At 33.8% G+C, this 22300-nt stretch overlaps 1 protein-coding gene across 3 annotated transcripts; it reads left to right on the plus strand.

The window, feature by feature from the left end:
* Window positions 1–584: 584 nt before the first annotated feature.
* Window positions 585–18821, plus strand: LOC127812308 (putative glycerol-3-phosphate transporter 4). Of its 3 annotated transcripts, none has more exons than XM_052352728.1 (5): window positions 585–934; window positions 2276–2577; window positions 2696–3771; window positions 6311–6856; window positions 18473–18821. In XM_052352728.1, exons 3-5 carry the CDS (start codon window positions 2739–2741, stop codon window positions 18520–18522), a joined length of 1629 nt encoding a protein of 542 aa, XP_052208688.1. In that variant the 5' UTR covers window positions 585–934; window positions 2276–2577; window positions 2696–2738; the 3' UTR covers window positions 18523–18821. The 3 variants fall into 3 exon arrangements, with proteins under 3 accessions (XP_052208688.1, XP_052208690.1, XP_052208687.1); XM_052352730.1 differs by lacking the exon at window positions 585–934 and adding an exon at window positions 2038–2153; XM_052352727.1 differs by lacking the exon at window positions 585–934 and adding an exon at window positions 2068–2187.
* Window positions 18822–22300: the final 3479 nt, after the last annotated feature.

Below are 22300 nucleotides of genomic sequence, written 5' to 3' on the forward strand. Positions count from 1 at the left end.
AATTCAATTTTTTTCTTTTCTCATCAAATTTTATTAACAAAAACTAATTAATGTAACATAAACTAATATAAACTTTAAAATTATTTGAGATAACACAAATGATCCACATTACATATTCGAGAGCTCGAGTACCACAAGATTGTGAGTTTGTGTGGGTATTGATATTCCGTATCTATTTGAGGGGTTAGGCCCACGACTCACTTATAGTCCACTTAAATTGAGGGTTTGGCCAACTATGAGTTTGAGAGGATGGAACGATCTCGAGCGAAGATTATACATTGATCGAATACTCATCAAGTTTTTCACACTAAACAAAAAATACTCAAATTAAAATTAACCTAAACTTTATAACCGAGTAATTTTGAAAATTATATCAATACATCATACAAAATTTAACAAAAAAATTCTAATAAACTTGAAATTTAATTTTTATAATAATAAAAAATAAAATAGAGTAACCAATTCAACTCATTGTAGTTACCCATATAATTGAATGCAAAGGGAAGTCAAATCGTATTGAGTATTGGTGTTCTTCGGCTCAAGGATGACCAGTCGTGGCGTTCTGGTTGAGCTGAAGGACAATAAGGCTCTCTCTCTCTCTCTCTCTCTCTCTTTGCGCGCGATCTTCGTGGCTGATTGTGAATGTTGGAAGACAGAAATGGAAGGAACCAGGTCCCTTATTATCGCCTCTACACAGCACCACATCTTCGTGCATTTGATCCTCAATTTTCTGCTTCTCTCTCTCTCGTTGAGTGAATCTACAGAATTGTGGACTTGCGCTTCGGTTTCGTTTGAAATGACAGGTCGTCGTGATCGGTACAGCTTTCGTTGATTCTTTGGTTCTTGTTCCGAGGAAGGATCGATTTCTCCTTCGCCATGCCTGCAGCTTCTTCCCGGCCGACCTCCGTTCATCCCGACGAGCTCAAGTTCCACTGTATGCAAATTCCCTCTCTCTCTCTCTCTCTCTCTCTCTCTCTTTCTCTCTTCGAAATTTAAATATAACAAGGTCTTAAGAGCTGCTTTCCTTTCACCTGTGAGTCCGTGACTTCTGTGTTTGAGCATTTAAAAATTACTATATTGGAATTAGGGATGGAACAAATTATACTAGAGAACACTAAGAATCAACAATCCGAATTTGAAAAGGAGAAAGAGCTCTTGACACGCGAAGGAAGATGATTTATTCAATCACATAGTTTTGACTCTTAGAATATAGCGATCTTGGGGCTTACTATTTGCTTAAATCGAAAGACCCAATGAATTAGCATTTCTCTCTTGGTTCGAGTCATTTCAAAGCAAGTGAATCATTTATGACAAAGAGGATAAACTTCCAAGAGAATGATTCGAAATCAAAAGAAAACTCACAAGAGAAAACTTGTGAGCAGCTCATAACTCTTATTAACAAAAGATTAAGATTAAATGGAATGAATTACAATTGATGATCAGTAGCCTTCAAAGTTATGTGCAAAAGATGCTAATACCTTTCTTATTCTTATTTATAGGGGTATAGTTTATAAATTTGATTCCCTTTATCTTATCTCCATATAACATGATATCTTTAAAAGCTTTTAGAATATATGCTCCATCACTCCACTTTGGGAGGTCTTATTGGATCATATATGCCATTTTACACCTCAATTATACCTAACAAAAATGATTAAGTCTAACTCGCAGGACATAAGCCAAATAATTAAGTTACGATAAGTTGAGATTCACATCAATAAATCATGGGTTCGATTTCTTATCATGTATAGTGAGATAAAGTCTTCATCTATAATTTATTTTATTTGTTAAAATTAAACACACAAATAATGAGAGATGAAAGATAATAATCCCAAAAATAACTAACTCTCCCATGCAAAAAGCGAAACATATGGCTCGAATTAAACATTCTTTAGTATAAAATACCTACGTAAAGTCGTAATCATGCCTAAAAAAGTTTCTTACTTCATTAAAAAAAGAAAAAATGCTCTTCGTGGCGTTGTTGTGAATAAAGCTTGTCTGGTGGCCCACCAGAGGTCAGAGAAGTTTAAATCCCCGAAACTCGCCACGTTGCATCCTGTTTAACACCCGCTCTGTCTCTCCCGCCAAGCTTGCTCGCCCTCTCTCTCTCTCTCTAGAACCCGATTCGCGCTCTCCCTCAAGCCCTTGGATTTGTAGAATTTCTCGTATTTTGTTCCGTTTCTGCGGGTTAATCTCGAGTTTTTGTTTCCTCGCCGTTCAATTACGTGAATTACGTACAATTTTTAGGTGCTTGATTTTCTCTCTGTCTGGGCAGGTTTGAACTTGTGCAACCTAGGTGAAGACGGACCGAGCTTGTTGGTTTAGGGTTGGATTGATTTATTGGTGCGAATGCGGGGATGTCTCGTGGCTTTGGTGCAATGCGGCGTACTCCGCGATCATCTTTTGACCTGAATCTGGGATTCGTCATGAGAGAATTTCAACCCGATCGTCCAAAACGAGGTCGTTTCTTCAACAATCCAATCTTCTGAGCGGTAGGGATTGTCAAATTGGGGTCTTGGAGGTTTGAGCATTTTGTGATTTTAAGAGATTTGTTGTCAGCTTGTGCGCGCTGAACTGGTAAAGTTTTTTATTTGGAGCAATTGACATTGTTCGTTATGTTGATTGTCAATTGTTTGTGCTTGGATTTTGATTTTGTTTTTGCTTTTTGTGAATTTTGTCTGCCATTGGTCCAAAGAATGCGAGGTTATTAAGCTGGTTTGATTGACAATAACTTGAATATGTCTTTCGGTATTGATGCAATGAGGGGGACTCCACCCGGAATTACCCTTCTGAGAAGAATCAGAGGCAAGGATTGGAGTCTAGCAACGTACAGATATGTGGTTCTGTTGGTTACTTTTATAGCATATACTGGCTACCATGCTTCTAGAAAACCCAGTAGCATAGTGAAGAGTGTTTTGGATCCTGAACATAAGAAGGTCAATGTAGTGCAACCCTGGCCAGTTGGTGAATTCTTTGTCAAGAGGCAGTTGGTGGACACTGAGCCAAATGGATCACGAGATGAGGGTTGGGCCCCCTTCAATGGGAAGGATGGGACCTTAAAACTGGGTGAGTCTGACCTCGCCTTTCTCGCCTGTTATTCTCTGGGATTGTACGTTGCCGGACATTTAGGGGATACGTTAGACCTTCGCTTATTTTTGACTATTGGGATGATTGGGAGTGGCATTTTTGTTGGGCTATTTGGGATGGGTTACTTCTGGAATATTCACTTCTTCTGGTTTTATTTGGTCATGCAAATGGTGAGTGGGTTGTTTCAGGCAACAGGTTGGCCTTCAGTTGTTGCTGTTATGGGAAATTGGTTTGGCAAGAGGAAGAGAGGATTGATAATGGGCGTCTGGAACGCTCATACATCTGTTGGGAACATTAGTGGGTCACTTCTTGCTGCTAGTGTATTAGAATATGGTTGGGGCTGGTCATTTATACTTCCAGGCGCTTTTATCTTTTGGGGAGGGATAATTGTTTACCTGTTCCTAGCTGCTTACCCTGAGGATGTTGGATTTGCTTGTCCACATGGTATGGCTTCCAGTACGGACACAGCGCTCAATGATGAAGAATCTCAGGGAAGAAAAGGAGATGTGGTCGAATCTGAAAAGCAAACCATGCAAAGGGTTGGGTCAGTGAATAGGACAGGTGTTGGGCTTCTTGAAGCTTGCTTCATACCAGGAGTCATACCATTTGCATTGTGCCTTTTCTTCTCAAAGCTTGTGGCTTACACATTTCTGTATTGGTTGCCATTTTATTTAAGTCAGACAGGTAAATTCTGGCTTTTTGACCACTTTCAGTTATTAGATTCATAGATTAAAAGAGCATCTATGGACCTAACAGAGAAAATTATGAGACTTACATCAATCTTTTTAACTTCCGTCTTTCATAACTTCTCATTTTAATTAAGGATGTTCGATCTTCAATTTGGTGGGAGATAAAAGCCCAAAAGAATATATAGTTGGTTGTCTAGTTCCAAATACAATTAAGAGTATGTTGATGGCTATTAATTTCGTATTATGCTTGTAGTTCTTCCACATAATTGTTTAAAGGCCATGGTAAATGCTCAGCTGAAGCTGAATTGCTAACTATTTATTCAATAAGTTAATATAGTATTTGTTTTCTAATCAGAAAGGTGGCGCATTTGAATCAATGCTTTGCTGGGTGTTATTGCTCATTCATTCATATTCTTCTTCTTCCATGATCCAATGCTTTTAGAATTGTGTACTTCTCTGCAGTGAGTTTTTAACTTAACTAAATTGGTATTCGTGTCACCATAATTTTGGTTTTGTTGATGTTGATAATTGCCTCTTTGCAACGTTGTAGAACCAGGAGCAAAATCACACTAACACACAAGGAACACTGGAAAACAATTAATCTCAGATCCATTTATCATTTCAATAATCAAAACTAACCTCCAAAATACTCTAAGAGGAGTTTGTATGCGGTAGTAACTACCCAATTTTGCTAATATGCTCATTCCTAAATTTACTTTCCTGAAAAATCTAACTTAAGTCTCTCCTTTCTCTTTCTTGAGTGACTAAAGGACCAAACCATGTTGCATATAATTGTTATAGAGTATGCTAACCTGATAAACTATTGCACAAGAAAGAAAACCGATGTGCATCAAAATGAAATAATCAAAGTCATTGGTTAATTCAATGAGGATGATCTTGGTCCTGCAATAAAATTATTTATTTCTCCCTTCCACAAACTCTCCAAGGTGGCAAAGGAAAATTGCTCTGAAAGAGGATCCCCAGTATCTGATGACCAAACTCCTGGTCAATATACATCTAACCATGAACAAACTAACATGTTGAAGATGGAAAGGAAACCTCATGCCAGGGAGGAGCAACAGTTGATGTTTGTGCTTCTTAAATCCCACATTGGATGCTATGTTTGGTATAGAGGAGATAATATGGGAAATTTTTAGAATCCTTTTGTTTTTCTTGTTGACTTGTAACATCACTAAAGAAAACAGCTAAGTGTGAAACTATTTGAATATTTTCAGAAAATTACACTCTCGAATGAGGGAAATTTGGAATGAAGAACAAGGTCAGAAGTTGAGTATACCGTGCAAATCAAAGACTATAAGCATTTAAAGAAGATAAAGATAGCGTCTTTTGTTCTTCTTTATTTTTTTACTCCCCATATCCTCTTCAAACCAAACCTAGGATAATGATTCATTTTTTACTTTTATCTCCTAATTTTTTCTCCATTGATGTTACCTTCTCCTTTTCTACTTTCCTAATAAAAGATGACCAAAAATCTCAAATTCCTAGAAATCTTAACTTATTTGTGGATCACTAACCGTGTTTGCTTTGGTTTTGTGATGGCTGATCTAGATCTGGAATAGAATCATGCATAAACTTTGTTCTCACCAATAAATTTTGTGGATTGTAGGAATGCTTGAACTGTCTTTTTTTTGAACACACAGTTTTCCATTCAGCCACATATTTTCTTGTTCAGAAGTATTCTTGACTTTTGTTTGGCATGGTATTCCGAGGAAGTTAATCAACAGACAATATATTTAGATGATGATGTCAAGGGGACCTTTTTTTTTTTTATGTGTATAACTAAAATGACATTTTCAAGTGGCTGTGACTACCACCACAAGAATTCTACCTGGCTTTGCCTAATTTACATGAGCTGTGAGATTTACTTCGTGCCAAGCTCATGATTATACGGCTTCAGTATTTCTTTTTGTTGGCCTGTCCTTCTCTCTCCCAAGTCCTATACTAAGCGAGAAAGGGATGCAAAGATCTCATCCACACCCTTAGCATATGGGTTTGGAAAGAAATTTTCAGGTTCATTCTTTAAATGCCCAACTATTTTGGTTGGTTTTGTGGACTCATAATTTTGTTCATGGAAGGAATTTTTAGTACTTGCAGTACTAGTTTGAAGGCAATATAGAGAGCACGACAGTGTATGGTCTTGAGAAAAATTCTATCACACCAGTGCATTTCTATAAATATGAGGCCCAAAATAGGCATTACTGTCATTTATTTGGACTAGAAATAATTGCATTCATGTCATAGAATGATACTATAACCACTTACATCTGCATTATGAGATGCCAAAAAATATATTTTCTTTTTGTATGTCTCGGGAGAGTGAGAGGGATGGATGGGTGACGAAGGTATGCAATTTGTTGGAAAATGAATTTTTGTTGCCAGGCGGTGGAGTATCAATTGTGTTGTCATACACCTTTGCATGCCTCAAAGTTCTGTAGGTGTCACATAGCTCTAATATTTCTTTTGAATGATTCAGTCTCATGTTTTTCATCTTGTTCACTTCCATGATTTGACAGCTATTGGTGGTCAGTACGTATCAGTAAAATCTGCTGGAAATCTCTCTACGTTATTTGATGTTGGGGGCATTTTTGGAGGTATTTTGGCTGGCTATATTTCTGATAAGCTTAAAGCTCGGGCAACTACTGCTGCAAGCTTCATGTATGCAGCAATCCCTGCAATGATTATATATCGCCTATATGGGAGCATTTCGAAGACCATTAATATTGTACTTATGATGATTGCTGGTTTGTTTATAAATGGGCCCTATTCCCTCATAACTACTGCAGTCTCTGTAGATCTTGGTACCCACAGTTCTCTTAGAGGGGATGCTCGAGCACTTGCCACTGTCACCGCAATTATTGATGGTACTGGATCGGTTGGTGCAGCTCTGGGCCCTCTTCTTACTGGTTTCCTTTCTACCAAGGGATGGGATGTTGTTTTTTTGATGTTAATCATTTGTGCTTTTATTGCTGGTATTCTTTTATCCCGTTTGATCATAGCTGAACTTACTGAGAGAAGTTGCAGCCAGAAATCTATATTCAATGGGGAGCACAACTCTGGAGGTAATGTGGTGCTTAAATTTTTTACTATTTATGTTTTTTGCATGCTTTACTGTTTTCATCTTGCCATATAAAAATGCAATGCAAATCCACATGCACCAATTATTATTTTCTGTATATTACAAAACCAAACTAGTTCCCCCCTCCTCCATAGCATTGACCCCAAAAATCTGTATATAACAATAGATGTCACAGAAAATCCCTTATTACTTGTGATGATCCTATGTTGAAGGCTTATTTTAACTACTGTGAAACTGGAAGTTAATATAAAAGTCTATAGCAATTTTAATGGTGGCTATTAGCTTCAGTGCTATCTATTCCTATTCTCTTATGCAGAGATGTAGGATTCAAGTCTTGTCTGAAAGATAGAGTTATATTCACTATATTTAGTTTAGAAATTCATAAGATGTACCTTGTGCTTGAAGATCTAAGTGGCACGTGTGAGGACATCTAGGAAGCCTGGATAAGATTTGTCACAGCTATGGCTATTTTAAATTTGTTGCCTTAATGTTCAGTCTTTATTTTGTTTCCTTGCTGTAATTCCCTTATTTCAATTACTGTACTTAATTTCTAGTTGTCAATTCTATTAGCGCAGGAGGGCCATGTAGTGGCCCACTCTCAAATAGTCTCGCTAGTATAGGATATCCGAAAGGAGGTCATAACAAGGATGATATAGAACAATAACATATAACACCACATTACAATCCTTAGAAAAATTCAGTGGAAACCAACATAAAAGTTTACAACATCTTGGCACCATGGCCTACACAAAATGAAATATAAGGGCACTAACACATAAAATTTCCTCACACGTGCCCTCTTCACACACACTAACATGGACGATCTAATCTGGGAGATCTCTTTACACCTCTAACCTTGGGCTCTAGTCCCATTGGACTCGCCATCAACCACTAGTTTACCTTTACCTGGAATGACACGAGAGTACAACAAGGTGAGACACAAGGCTCAGCAAGTATATTTATAAAGTATGGAAATATAGAATCAAAGGCATGGATAATCAAGATAGAGTAAACAACAACTCTATGAGAAGATATTAGTATAACATAACTCGGAAGTTTTCCATTTACGTCAATTTCCCATGCTATAATTATTATACATATCATGTAGTCATTTCCATGCTTATGCACATGCACCAATAGTAAGGAATTTTTCACATAATTCCCAAGGCTCCCACGACCAATATATCCATCATGAAAATACATTTGTCAGGGCCTGCTCCCGAATTTTTCCGCTAGCATAGGGAGTCTAAGAGAAGGTCCATTCAAGATGGATACATATACAAAATCACTCAAGATTTACAAAAAAATTCTTTTCGTTTTCATATTTGCTCACTAACAATAAGAGCCAAAATAAATTATATAATATTCATTACATCATTTAGGGCTTATCACCCATACATTTTCAAAATAAAAGGGCATCAAGACTTTAAATACGAAATGAAACCCTCTAGCCATGCCCTCAAACTACACCCACGGATCTTTGAGGCCGGGATATCTTTGTACACATCTAACCAGAACTCGTTCCAAATATTTATCTTCCATTTCTTGAAATGACAAAACAAACAAAGTGAGCCACAAGGCTCAGCAAGTATATAGTAAAGAGAGGTATCCATAGAACGATATATGAAGGTATGAATAACTCAGAGGCAAAAGAAAATCGTTGCCCAACATCTAGACCACCATTAGGTTCATGCCTTCTAGACTGGACAACAACATCCTCAAAGAAATACACTTTCTTATGGTTCATCAAAACTCATATTTCAAAGTGAGCCATAAGGCTCGGCAAGTATACACATATAATAATGAGAATAAGAATGAAGGGATGGATAACAGAAATAGAGTACACTCGACTTCCCGATACAATTTAAATCCATCATTCAATTCCCATTATTCATACCATTCCATACCATCATCATTATGGATTTATGCAACATTTCATTTCCCAAAATCACATAGACCTCCATACATCGCATTGGCCCACACGGCCTTCCATATACATGGATCACCTCAGCTCTCAAAGCCATTTATTCACATGCATGCGTGCATACATATATATAAATCAATTTGCCACTCATTGGCATGAGCATCGCCTACTGGGCTATACGGCCACCTCACCCGCGTCAGACGCTCCATAAGATATCCTTTTCTTTCCTCATTCGCGGAACATAGCCGACGTGCTAAAATAATAATAATAGGGGCACAAATAATAATGCCATGCAATGCCCATGAGTTCTCACACAAGTATAACATACATGCTCCATTATAGAAATACACATCATGAACATCATGCACATTTAAACATTTCAATAACATATTCACTCATGATCCCATGCATGAACATATGCATATCTTCAATCACATCCTAGCATTTTGGAGGATTGGGTGATGTTAGAGGAAGCAATTTATAGCAACTTAGATCAATAATCATGCTCAATTTGGATTTAAGAAAGCCTTAACCAACTCAAATCATAACCAAAGTATATGATATTATATATCAAATCAAAGCCCTCAAAGTCTAGTTTATGACGCTTCAAATGGATCGCAATTTCGAGTTCTATATCAACAATTATGGCCAAAATGGCGAAGCACGTGTAGTGTAGTCAAGTTGAGGCCGAGTCAACTTGAGGCAAATCCGAGTCGATTTGACCTCCAAGACGAGTCGACTTAGCTGAGAACGAAGAAAAATGGCCAGAAACCCACTGAAAATGCACAAAATGGACACCAAACACCCAAAAACTCCCATTCTAGCTTCCTAACCCACAATGTCATTCCATGAAAGAAAAATATGGGGTGATCAAGCCCCAACGAAACCATCAACAGGACACCACAATGACTCACGAAGAGACCCACAACTTGAGAAAAATATGAAAGACTTAGCAACCATTGGCAAATGTGGTTCTTACCACCACAAGAAAAGACTAACTGTGAATATATATAAATATGCATCACTTTGCAACCGAAAGAGGTTTCTTTAGAAGAGAACAAGGAAACAAATGAAACTTGCACAATATATAAATAAAAGTGCAAGGAGAACTTTCCTTTGATGAAGAAAATCCAAGAAAAAGAATACACCCAGCTGCAACCTTCACTTCAAGCTTCAATGGACTTCAATAATGAAGAAGAAGAAAGAAAGAGAAGCAGAAGAAGAAGGAGAAAGAACATTTGGGAGAGAGAGAGAGAAAATATGGAAGAAGAAGGATTGAGGAATGGAGGAGGAATGGGAGAGGAGTGGCTTCACGCCACCTCCAACTACTCCCCAACTTCTCTCTTCCCATTTTGCCCCTTTACACAACACACACTCTACTAAATATTCATGCCCTTTATGGTCATTTCTCATCTCCTTTTCATTTCTTTTTCCTTTATTTAATTCATCCTCACATTAAATACATAGGCCTAAGCCCATCTCAAGAGTCCACTCATATTGGACCCAAGCCCATTTAGCCCACAACTTGGACTCTTCTACACAATTAAACTTCATTTACATGGGTTTACAAATTTTACTTTAACTTACATTTATAATCCCACACAATTATCATGTTCATTAATTGCCTTTTATCAACACATAAATTATTTCCACAATTAATTGAGGCAAAAATTCAAATACTTGAAATAAATTACCAATAACGCCTAAACCCACTAACGGGTTGTTACAACATCAACAAGCAATAACAATTTGAGCCTCGCCTACCGGGTTGATGGCCATCTCATTCGCATCAGGAGCTCATAAAATATCCTTTTCTCACCCATGGACATAGCTGCCGCGCAAAATAATAGGTGCGCAATATAATAATCATGCATCACACATACATAACCCAATTTCATGTCAATCCTCAATGATTAAAAAAAATCCCACATCATGCTTATTATGCACAATTACATAAATTAAGATGTGCACTATCTCATAATCACATAATAAATTTTTACCCCAACAATAATTGCAAGAAACCAAAATTTATACATGCAAGAAACACCAAATCTTATAAGACTCTAGACCCTAATCAATAAATGTGTCATTCCTTAAGAAATATAGGGTGATACAAAACCCTATCAAGACTTCCAACAAGACTATAAAATATAAGAAAATTTCAAAACTTAGCAACATAAGGGAGATACAACCCATTTAGAAAAAATGGGGGCTTTTCATGGGCAAAAATCATGATATTAACATAGGAAGTGTAGCAACACAACAAATTTTCAAAATTTTTAGATTCCAATTGCAATTTCGGAGACCCATTTCGGGCTCATAACTTAGTCAAATATTATGAATAATATAACCAAATCGAAGCACTGGACCTCTAGTTTCTGAAAAATTAAACGGATTCGGAATTGGAAATAATCACAATGAGTTATAAGCCAAAAACCGAAGCAATGACATATTACACGAAAACAGAATTTTCAGATTCGAGTAAATATATCACAGGGCACTTACAGGCTCAATACTTGGCCAAAAATTCCAAGTAATATTTCAAAACGAAGCTCAAGAAGTCTAGTTTACATCACAACAAACAGATCTTGATTTGGATGTAAACACAGAAAGTTATAAGCCAAAAATCGGAGTAATGACAGATTACACGAAAACAGAATTTCTATATTCGAGTAAATATTTCACAGGGCACTTACAGGCTCAATACTTGGCAAAAAATTCCAAGTAATATATCATAATGAAGCTCAAGAAGTCTAGTTTATATCACAACAAACAGATCTTGATTTGGATGTAAACACGGAAAGTTAAAAGCAAAAAATCGGAATAATGACAAATTACACGAAAACAGAATTTCCAGATTTTAGTAGATATTTCACAGGGCACTTACAGGCTCAATACTTGGCCAAAAATTCCAAGTAATATATCAAAATGAAGCTCAAGAAGTCTAGTTTATATCACAACAAACAGATCTTGATTTGGAAGTAAACACAGAAAGTTATAAGTCAAAAACCGAAATAATGACAGATTACACGAAAACAGAATTTCCAAATTTGAGTAAATATTTCACAGGGCACTTACAGGCTCAATACTTGGCCAAAAATTCCAAGTAATATATCATAACGAAGCTCAAGAAGTCTAGTTTATAACGCAACAAACGGATCTTGATTTGGATATAAATACAGAAAGTTATAGCCTGAAATGTACAACATGTGCAAGTTGGCCGAAAATTTAATAATTTCAAAATGAAGAACGCGGAAGGAATGTAGCTTGCCTTAAATGGAGAAACCGAATTTAGAGAAGAAGAAGCCTGATAAATGCTGCAAAGACACACCCCTTGAAGCTCCAAATCAGCAAAAGAAAAGAAGAATATAGGAAGTTGAAGAAGAAGAAGAAGAAGAAGAAGAAGGAGAAGAAGAAATACTAGAGAGAGAGAGAGAAAACATGGAGGAGGAAAGTAAGGAGGTAAATGGGGGAATGTCTACCACCCCACCCCCATTTATGCTTTCTCAATTTTGCCCCTTTCACTTGCACACACATATATTTTCATGTCCTTTTATGTCATTTGCCACTTATTTAATTTTTTCTTTTAAATTTAAATCATCATTTTGTAAATGGGCTCGAGCCCAAACCCATTCATCATTCACATATAATTTAAGCCCAACTCATTTAATTAGGCCCAATATCTCATAAAGCCCAAAAGGCTTATTTTCAACTTGGCCCAACACTTAAGGTCCAAAAGTTCTATTTTTCACTTGGTCCAATCCACTTCATTTAAAATCAACTATGGACAATCTATACATAATTAGGCCCAATCCATTAAAAATTATTTCATTTAAATTCTAACTATCATTTGCCATGAGCTTTCTCACATTGACCCAAATCTAACTTCATTAAACCCTCAACCCATTTTATTTAATTTTAAAATAATGCCATTATATATATATACACAAAAATGAAAGAAATATCAATAATGGCATAGACCCAATAATGGGTCGTTACAGGCCATGTGTGAGGCCATAGAAAAAGACAAAAGAAGTTCTTGTAACCGCTGGTAAGGAGGATGATCTGCTGCATCTGCACCCATGCTAAGCGAGTATATTTACCCTCTCTACTTTGTGGGAGAGGTTATGCAAAATCAAATACAGAACAACTCAATTTCTCTCCCTCTACACTATCTCATCTCACTCTTTTCTCTTTGTTCTCTCTATTCTTCCTCTGCTCTCTCTAATTTTCCCTGTTACGATCCCTTGAATATCACCGAATCAAGGGAAACTCTATTGTTTCTGCCAAGGGCAGTGACAAGATTGTGACATGCACCGCCAATGATGCCATGGGCATGCTAATTTGGTAAAAGGAGATTAGAATATGATAGATAAATCATATTATCATCATAAACCTTAATTTCCCTAGATAGAGTCAATTATTTGAAATCAAGTTCTTCGGTCATCTTGATTTGTGGTCATATTTTTTTTGCAAGATATTATATCTAACGCCATGCTTAGGCTTTCCTTCCAAGTTTCTTTTGGTCTACCTTTATCTTTTTTGCTACAATTTTTTTTTTTTTCAATTCCATCTACTTGTGTAGAGGTGCATCCTTGGCCTTATTCTCATGTCCAAACCATCTTAATCACATGTTATCAGTTGTGTATTTTTTTTAAATGAGTACCATTCCATCCTTATTACCAATAATCTCATTTTTAATTATATTTGTTCTTTTATGATTGCACTTCTATTGGAAGTTTGGAACATCTTTATCCCAGTTACACCATATTTTGCTCATGCTGCTACTTAATTGCCTAATATTATAAGCCATACAACAAAGACGATCTTATAGATATTTGGTAGAACATTTTTTTTTTTTTTAACTTCTAAAGGATTTTACAACCATATAAAATATTATACATTTTTTTCACTTTGATCTTCTTGCATTGATTATGTGAGTAGCATTTCAAATAATCTATCATTTAGCAATTAATTCGAGATATCTAAATTAATCTTTTATATTAATAGCTTGGTATTTAACTCTCACCACAACATGATTCACAATTTTATTTTTACTAAATTTATATTTCATATGTTCGATTTTTGACTTGCTCAACTTGAAGCCTTTGGATTCTAAAGTGTTATTCCATTATTCAAACTTGGTATCCATGTCTTCTTTTACCTCATTTGCCAAGACAATATTGTTTGTTGCTAACATAGACCAATTGTGACGCCCCGCTCTCACTTACGGGTGTCACTCGTGAACAATCATCTGAATTGATCACATCCTCGGCCATTTGTGAAGGGCGAACTATGTTTCGACATGAAACGTCCTAGGTAGGAATTAGGTTTTGTCCTTCCCTTCCCTCAATCTCAGGATCGACTAGCAGATTTGGGCTTTAACCATAACACATTTGGCTAATTAATTTCCATTAAGTTTGCCCAATTATCATGATTATTATATTAATTCTTCTTCTTTCCGAGAATTCCATCGGACTCCAAATATTTCAAAATTCCAAACAACCCATTGGTTTTCCCAAAATTCGAGAAAAAATTCAAAATTTTCATTTTCTGAAAATTTGGCATTTATCTTCAAAAATGCTCGCAAAATCCCTTTATTTTGAAAATTCCTCCGGGGTCCAAAATCAATTAAGAAATACCCAAAAATCCCTGACTTTTTGAGATTTTTAAAAATAATTTGGCGGCGGGGCCTACTGGCGTGCCTGAGACCTGCATAGGGCTCTGCGGTGCTCTGGCCGCTGGCCGCGCGCGCCTACTGCCACTGTGGCCCCCTACGGGCCACCTAGTGGCCTTGGTGCTATTGCTACTATCATTTTTCTTTTTCTTTTTTTCTCTCTTAGGCTTTCTAACCCAAAATTTTCAGAATTTCAATACTCACTTTTAACATCCCAAAAAGCTTCATTTCACAAAAAAATACTCGTTACAACCACTCATGGTGCTTATTACAACATGAACCAAAAATAAAAAAAATAGGCTTCCATAAGCCATATAATGATCTTGGATCTTCATTCTCATGCATCCACGTGCTATTCCATCTTTGCCCTGACTTTTCCCAAGCCTTGACAACCTATATATGAGGGTAAAAACCTCATGAGCTATTAAGCTCAATAAGTGTGCAATGCAAAGTAAATATGGACATAACAAGAATATATGATTCCAAATGCATGTAAGTGTGGCTAGGTCTCTTTGCCCTCACAACTCACCAAGATTAGAGGCATCAACCCACCATGTCTCAATCTACCCTATGTCCATAAGTCTCATGTACATAATAGAACATGCAAAACGCAACATATACATTTATGAACCATACTTACAACCCATTGCAAGGCCACCTCCCCATGGGGCCATCCCTTACCTTGACTCCTCAAGATCTTCAATAAAATTTAATCTTCAAGACCTCCCTTGCTTCCATTCCCTTAAAAAAATATTAAACCTTGATCTTAAAACTTTTATTTTAGAAGACTAGAAAATTAAAGAAGCAAGAAGGCTCCACTTTTTTTGCAAAACAAAAGAGCTTATCTCTAGGCTCTTTACTTCTTCCCAATTCCTTTTTCTTTTTCTTCTTCTTCTTCTTCTTCTTTCTTTCTTTCTCTCCATTGGAAGACTTCTCCTTCAAAGTTCTTCAAATGGGAAAAATTTGAGCATAAAGCTCTCCTTCTCTTTTTATACTCCTTTCTTTTTCTCATTCTTTAATTTTTATTCCAAATGCAAGATTTAATCTAGGCCCTTAGATTTTGATGGTTTAAGAGAACAAATCCTAGCCCTCCATTACAAGCACAATCAATGTGCTTTGGAGGCTTTAATCTCATCCATTCATCTTGATATGGCTCAATCTCCCCTCTTGGAAGAAACACAATCCTTGCCTCCTTACAAGATTTCATCTCAACCTTTGATTTTCTTAAACCAAGCAATCTCTACCATCCATTCATTCTTCTTTTGGATTCTTGAATCCCATTTGGCAATCCTTGCCCACTTCCAAGACTCATTAATGGCCATTGGATCCATTCCCAATTTGACCAAATATCCACCCTTGGATCAAGTCTTAGAATTTCCAATAATAGAATTTCTCAATATAATAAATTCTTGACTAATTTCAAGAATGGCAATTTTTCAACCTTTTCCATTTCTTTTCTATTTATTAAAATGAGGCTAATTTCACACATCACATATGAGAGATATAATTCATTTCCCTTCTAATCAATTAAATCCCCATATTTTTTAAGGCATTAATGGTGACTAATTATCATTTTTTTTATTTTTTTTAATTCACCATAATTATGCCTCTCATTAAATGCTTGAAAGACTAATATTATTTCTTTTTTATTTATTTAAATCTCTTCATTATCTTGGACAAAAGCTTGCGAAGTGTCACCTTTAGACACTAACTTTGGCTTCCAAGTTTCAATCCAAGCCATCCATGTGTCTCCACCACATTTATTCACCAATTTAGGGAAAATCAATTATTTTCTCTCATAATTGAATATTCTCTATTTTTTCGATTTTTCATAATTTAATTCTTTTATGGAATTCACTTCAAATTACTAAAATGCCCTTTGTGAATTATTAGTCCTATTTATCTTCACATAAATACAAAAATAGAAAATTAATTCACTTCCATACTTAATTCCACCTAGGAATTATTTTCAATTTACCAAATTACCTTTTATTGGGCTTCACTATCCAAATTACCAAAATGCCCTTCTCATAGGGCACCATTTTTCTCAAAGATCCATCACTTTCTCAAGGGCAAATTTTGAAAGTTTTTCACCTCCTTTCTCATTCTCTTATCACCAGTAACACGGGTGTTACACCAATGCACCTTTGTTGGATGGGCTTTGTGAGTTCATCCATCACAAGAGTACAATAGTAAGAGATCAGTGTAAATCCTTGATATAATCCAATCTAATTGTAATTGAAAAAATGGGTTTGTATCTTCTCCACAAATATTAACGCGTGTTTTTGCTTGGTGATATGTGTTTCAGTAACCTATATATAAGTAACTCAAATTTTCTTTCTTCTTTAAAACCCTTTACAAGATGTTGCTTTAGACTATGTCATGCTTTTTTCAAGTATGCAAACACTATACAAATCTATTTTATTATCTCTTAGACCTTTTCATTAGGCATCTAAGTAGATAACTTCCATTATTAACCTACTAAGTATAAAACTAAATTAGTTTATAAAGATCTTGGTTTCTCTCCATAACCTTTATTTATCACCCTCTCCTAGAGTTTTCACAGTATATATAATTGGACACTAGAGTGCCTTCCCCCCCCCCCCCCCCCCCCCTCCCCTCTCTGTGTATAAGTCTCTTTCTTTACTCATGCATCAAGCACCCTTTTTTATGTAAGGATAACTTTTTCGTGAACCATAAATATCTTTTCTCCTAAGCATTTTCATGCTTCTATCGATATATAATTCGATCAAAGTGATTTATAATTATTTGCCATTTTCATAGCTCGCTTCACTTTATCCAGGTATATATTTTTTAGAAAACACCACCTCAAACTGGTAATATGGTTCGACCTTAATACCTATGGTCATGATCTCACAACAATGGAATAATCCACAACTCAATCAAATTACAAGTTTGCATAGCTGAAACTAAAATACCCTTATAGTGTTCTCTGCCCCAAATAACTAGTCAACTACACTCCGAGAATTTTGTTTATTTTGTTGTGGCACTTACACTGTTTTTGCTGTGGTGGTTCTAGGATATTAATCTAGTGGGGTCAATTAAGGGTGTGCATAATTTGCTCAAAATCATTAAACCAACCTTTGGAAATGTGGCTTATGGTTTGATTTCAGAAACCAAATGGTTATGCCAATTCAGGTAAACCATAGTATATTTTCTAAAATTACATTGTTATGCCAATTTACTTTCACAATCTTACAAGTAAACTATTTAACAATTGTTTTTTTTTTATTTGCTACAAGAGCTAAATGTCAATTTTTTAAATTAGCTTCTTTTTTTTTTCCCCGTAGTTTTCTAATAAGTGTGGTCAAAGTAGATTTAAGCTGAAATTGTAGCTCCCAACAATAAAATAACCAAAAGTTCAATCGGGTCAATTGACCTCATTGGAAGCATGGTGGAGTCTCTTTGTCTATTCTAACTCTACTAAGCTACCCTTATTGGGACTGGGGCTTTTACCTTTATCTCTATCTTTCTACTCAACACATACTAATTTGAATCTAGTTTAAATTTGAGGAGTTATTTGACCAAACCAATTGTATAATTTTCCTAACTAATGGTATAATATTAAAAAGTAAATGGGAGTAAAATAGTAATTCCACCCTTTAAATTGCATATTTGGCTCTCGAAAAAGAAAAGAAAGAAAACTTTAATCTCATCACCTAATATTTAATAAATTTAAAAATGTGTTTAGTAACATTCTCATTTAATTAGAAAAACTCCATACCATACTATTAACGTAAGAAATTTAGGGTGCAAATAAAATAAAACTCATCAAATATTTAAATTAAAAATCAACAATTACAAGAAGCATACAACAATAGAACAACATAATATCAACCCACATGATAGTCTTTACTCTATTCCTGATCATTCATTACATCCATCACTTTGACCCAATTTTAACTCTTTCCAATTGCACATATCCTTATTATATTTGCTTTATCAATTGCTTATCTGAGAAAGTTTCTAAATTGCAGCTGCTGCTGATGCTTCATCTCAACAACCCCTTCTAAGTGATCAAAGGTGATATCAGGTAGTATCATGGTGTCCACAGAATAAAGAGTAAACAAGCATTAGTGCTCAAATACTTGTCATAAATAATCAAATGTCTTTTGTATTCTTTTGTACTTAAATACCATTGATATATTTATGCTTTCATTTTCCATTATATCTTCTTGATGTTGCATTTGCTGGGAAGTTAGGATTCGATGAAGCATTTGCTAATTTTTTGTGAGTTCAGGGTTTTTATCCCTTGGGATAAATTTTGAATGTCAAATTAATATTTGGTAATGAATAGACAAGCAAAGGGGAGCAGAGTGTGTAATTGTAAATATTTGCATGTTTTTAGAGGATTTAGAGTTTTTATAGTTCGCACAATGACTTTTACTAAGATCTTACGTGGGATGTGACTTCAAGATACGACTAATTTATGGTACTAAAATGTTGAACTATGATAGTGGAGCCACACCCCTAATGACTAAAACATATGATTTTGTCCCGTGACAGATCTGGATGTTTTTGTGACTTTTATGTTAGATCGTTAAGATTGGGCTATTTGCCAATTTCTTAGTGATCCGTGTGTTCAGTCTATATTGATTCATGTGTTGTTTCGAGATTGGTTGGTAGATTACTTAATTACCTCCATCACTCTTTTTACAATATATATATATATAATGTCCCGTTTATATATGTTCATCTTAATTACACATTTAGACTGATTTGGTTTGATTAATTTAAAAAATTGAATGTTTCCACTCAGTTTATGTATGTTCATTTTAATTACACATTTAGACTGGTGTGGTCTGTTTAATTTAAAAATTGAATGGTTCGACTCAGTATTGTATATATATATATATATATGTATGTATATTTATTTTTTCAAAAATAAAATTTAAACATCCCGGGCGCCTTAATATTAAATTATAGCTATGAAAAAAAAATATAAAAAGATGTGGAGAGGCTAGTTAAAAAGTATGATATTCAAAGGCTATTCATATGGATTGATTCTCGACTTTTTCAATTGAAGTGGTCAGTTTTGATTTTTATTTGCTATGAAATAGTTTCAAACCAAGAAAAGGTGACAAGGGAGTTCACACGGCGGACGGCCCTTCAATTAGAGACGAAAGTTTAGGGACGGGACGCTGTCCACTTGACTTTCAATGTTCTAGAATGAATGTTCAGCCACTGCTGGCTGGCATTGTCCGCGGCGTGGCTGGCATTGTCCGCCGCCGCTAGAGGCCCCGCTAATCCACAGGGATTATCAGCTCCATGAACTTCATTCATTTATGAAAAAAAAATTGAGAGTCGAGACACGTTGACAGATAATTTTATAGAATAAAGGTTAAAAAATTAAAATGTCATCACTTACATTGTATTGCATTTTTTTCAATGCAATGTAGATGAGGACATTTTAATCTTTTAACCCCCATTCTATAAGCCTATCTGTTAACATGTTTAGCCTTATAGAAAAACTCTTTATTTATATAGTATTTAATATTAGATATCGATTTGATTATTTACTCCATCTTAATTTTAATTTTAAATTTGACTAAAGATATAGTAAATTGTTTGAATATAAATTTGATGTGTTATTGATAAAAATTTATGAAAGACTCAAAAGGTTCAAAAGTCTAAAATAACTTTTTGAATTAAAAATATGTAAATTTTTTCTTAATTGTGGGTTTCAAATAAAGCTCAAACAGTATAATTCTGACGTTCAAAAATCTCTCTTAGAGATCTATAAAAAGAATAGACATTATTAATAAGAACTTTAATCCAAGCGAACATCGAAATATCATGACATATATTATTTATAAAAATTTTAATTCTAATAGATCTTAAAATGTCAAAAATAATTTTATTCTAGTATATTTCGTAAAACTCCTACTCTATAAATTGATAATCCTTAATTTTAAAAATGTACGTCTCTGATATTAGTTTTAATACGATATTTAAGTTTTCGGTGTTTGATTTAATCATTAAAATGTTTTGCGCTCGAATTATCTTGCGTTCTTTGATCATTTTCTTTCTTATAGAATTCAAACAGATTGACGATGAAGTGTTTAATTAATAAATTCATTGTTATATTCAAACAACAATAAAATTAATTATATAACCCTTCAATTTTGGTAATTTGGCTTCAACGTCCCCTTAAAAATTTAGGTTATGTTCACTTTACTTTTCAATTTTCAGTTTAGAATTTTGAATTCATTTTCAGTTTTGACAGTATATTTTTAGAAAAAATTAAAAATGCATTCTCTTTATCATTTTAAAAAACTATTTCTCAAAACATAAAATTAGAAAACGCGTTCTGTTTGAAATTTTGAAAATAATTTTTTAATAATATTTTATTTAATAAATGTAATTATTTAATAAATTAGAAATACTTAATGTTAATATATTATTAAAAATATATATACATTTTAAAGTTAATGAATTTTGTAATATTTTTTTCCTTTACAATAATAAAATATGAATAAATAAATAAATAAATGTGTTTTGAGTTTAGAGTTTGTTTTGGATGAAAATACTCAAAATAATCTTTTTTTTGTTTTGAGTTTTTTTATAATTTTTTTATTTTTAAAAATAATAAAAAGAACACGTTTTCATTATTTTAAAAAAATTAAAAATTAAAAATGACTTAAAAATAATAAAGAGAACGCAACCTTAAAGATTGGTTAAATCAATTTTAAAATTTAGAATCTGAAGTTAATCCAATTCCCTTAAACATTTAGGCTGTGTTCTTTTTACTTTTCAATTTTCAGTTTTAAGTTTTGAATTCATTTTCAGTTTTTTGTTTTGATAGTCTGTTTTTAAAAAATTGAAAACGCGTTCTTTTTAAAAATTTGAAAATAATTTTTTAATGATATTTTATTCAATAAATTTAATTATTTAGTAAATTAAAAATATTTAATATTAATATATTATTAAAAAAAATATACATTTTAAAGTTAATGAATTTTGTAATATTTTTTCATTATAATAATAAAATATGAATAAATAAATAAATAAATGTGTTTTGATTTTAGAGTTTGTTTTGGATGAAAACATTTAAAATAATTTTTTTTTTTGTTTTGAGTTTTTTTTATAATTTTTTTTATTTTTAAAAATAATAAAGAGAACACATTTTCATTATTTTAGAAAATTAAAAATTAAAAATGACTTAAAAATAACAAAAAGAACGCAACCTTAAAGATTGGTTAAATCAATTTTAAAATTTAGAACCAGAAGTGAATTCAATTCCCTCAAACATTTAATCAATTCCTTAAATTATTTAAATATTAAAAACAAAGCACAACAAATATATACTATATAAAAATAAAATATACTTATTTAAAATAATGATGAATGTTATCTATAATTATTTATTATTATTAATATAAGGCTGGATAACATTGACCAATGCAATTGCCCTCTAAGAGAGACTTCAAAATTGAATGTCTCTGTCCATCAGTCGGCGGCTTGTCCCTTTCACCTATTTATCAACTATTAATTATTAAGAAAATATTATTTAAATATTTAATTTTGAATTAGTATTTAAAATAATACTTTATATTAATATATTATATATTTATATTAATATAAGACACGACATAATACAAATCTTATTTAAAATATTAAAATTAATTATATAAATAGTACTTTCATTTTTTTTTACCTTGTTGTATGCTATGTTGCACGAAAATGGAAACAAAAAATGTTTCCGATAAAAAATAAAAACGTGAAAATGAATATTTTTTTAAAAAATTAAATATAAATAGAATTCGAAATAGGAATAAGAAACATTTCAAAAACGGGATAACGAC

Source organism: Diospyros lotus, chromosome 10 (assembly GCF_014633365.1).
Source record: "Diospyros lotus cultivar Yz01 chromosome 10, ASM1463336v1, whole genome shotgun sequence".
NCBI lineage: Eukaryota > Viridiplantae > Streptophyta > Magnoliopsida > Ericales > Ebenaceae > Diospyros > Diospyros lotus.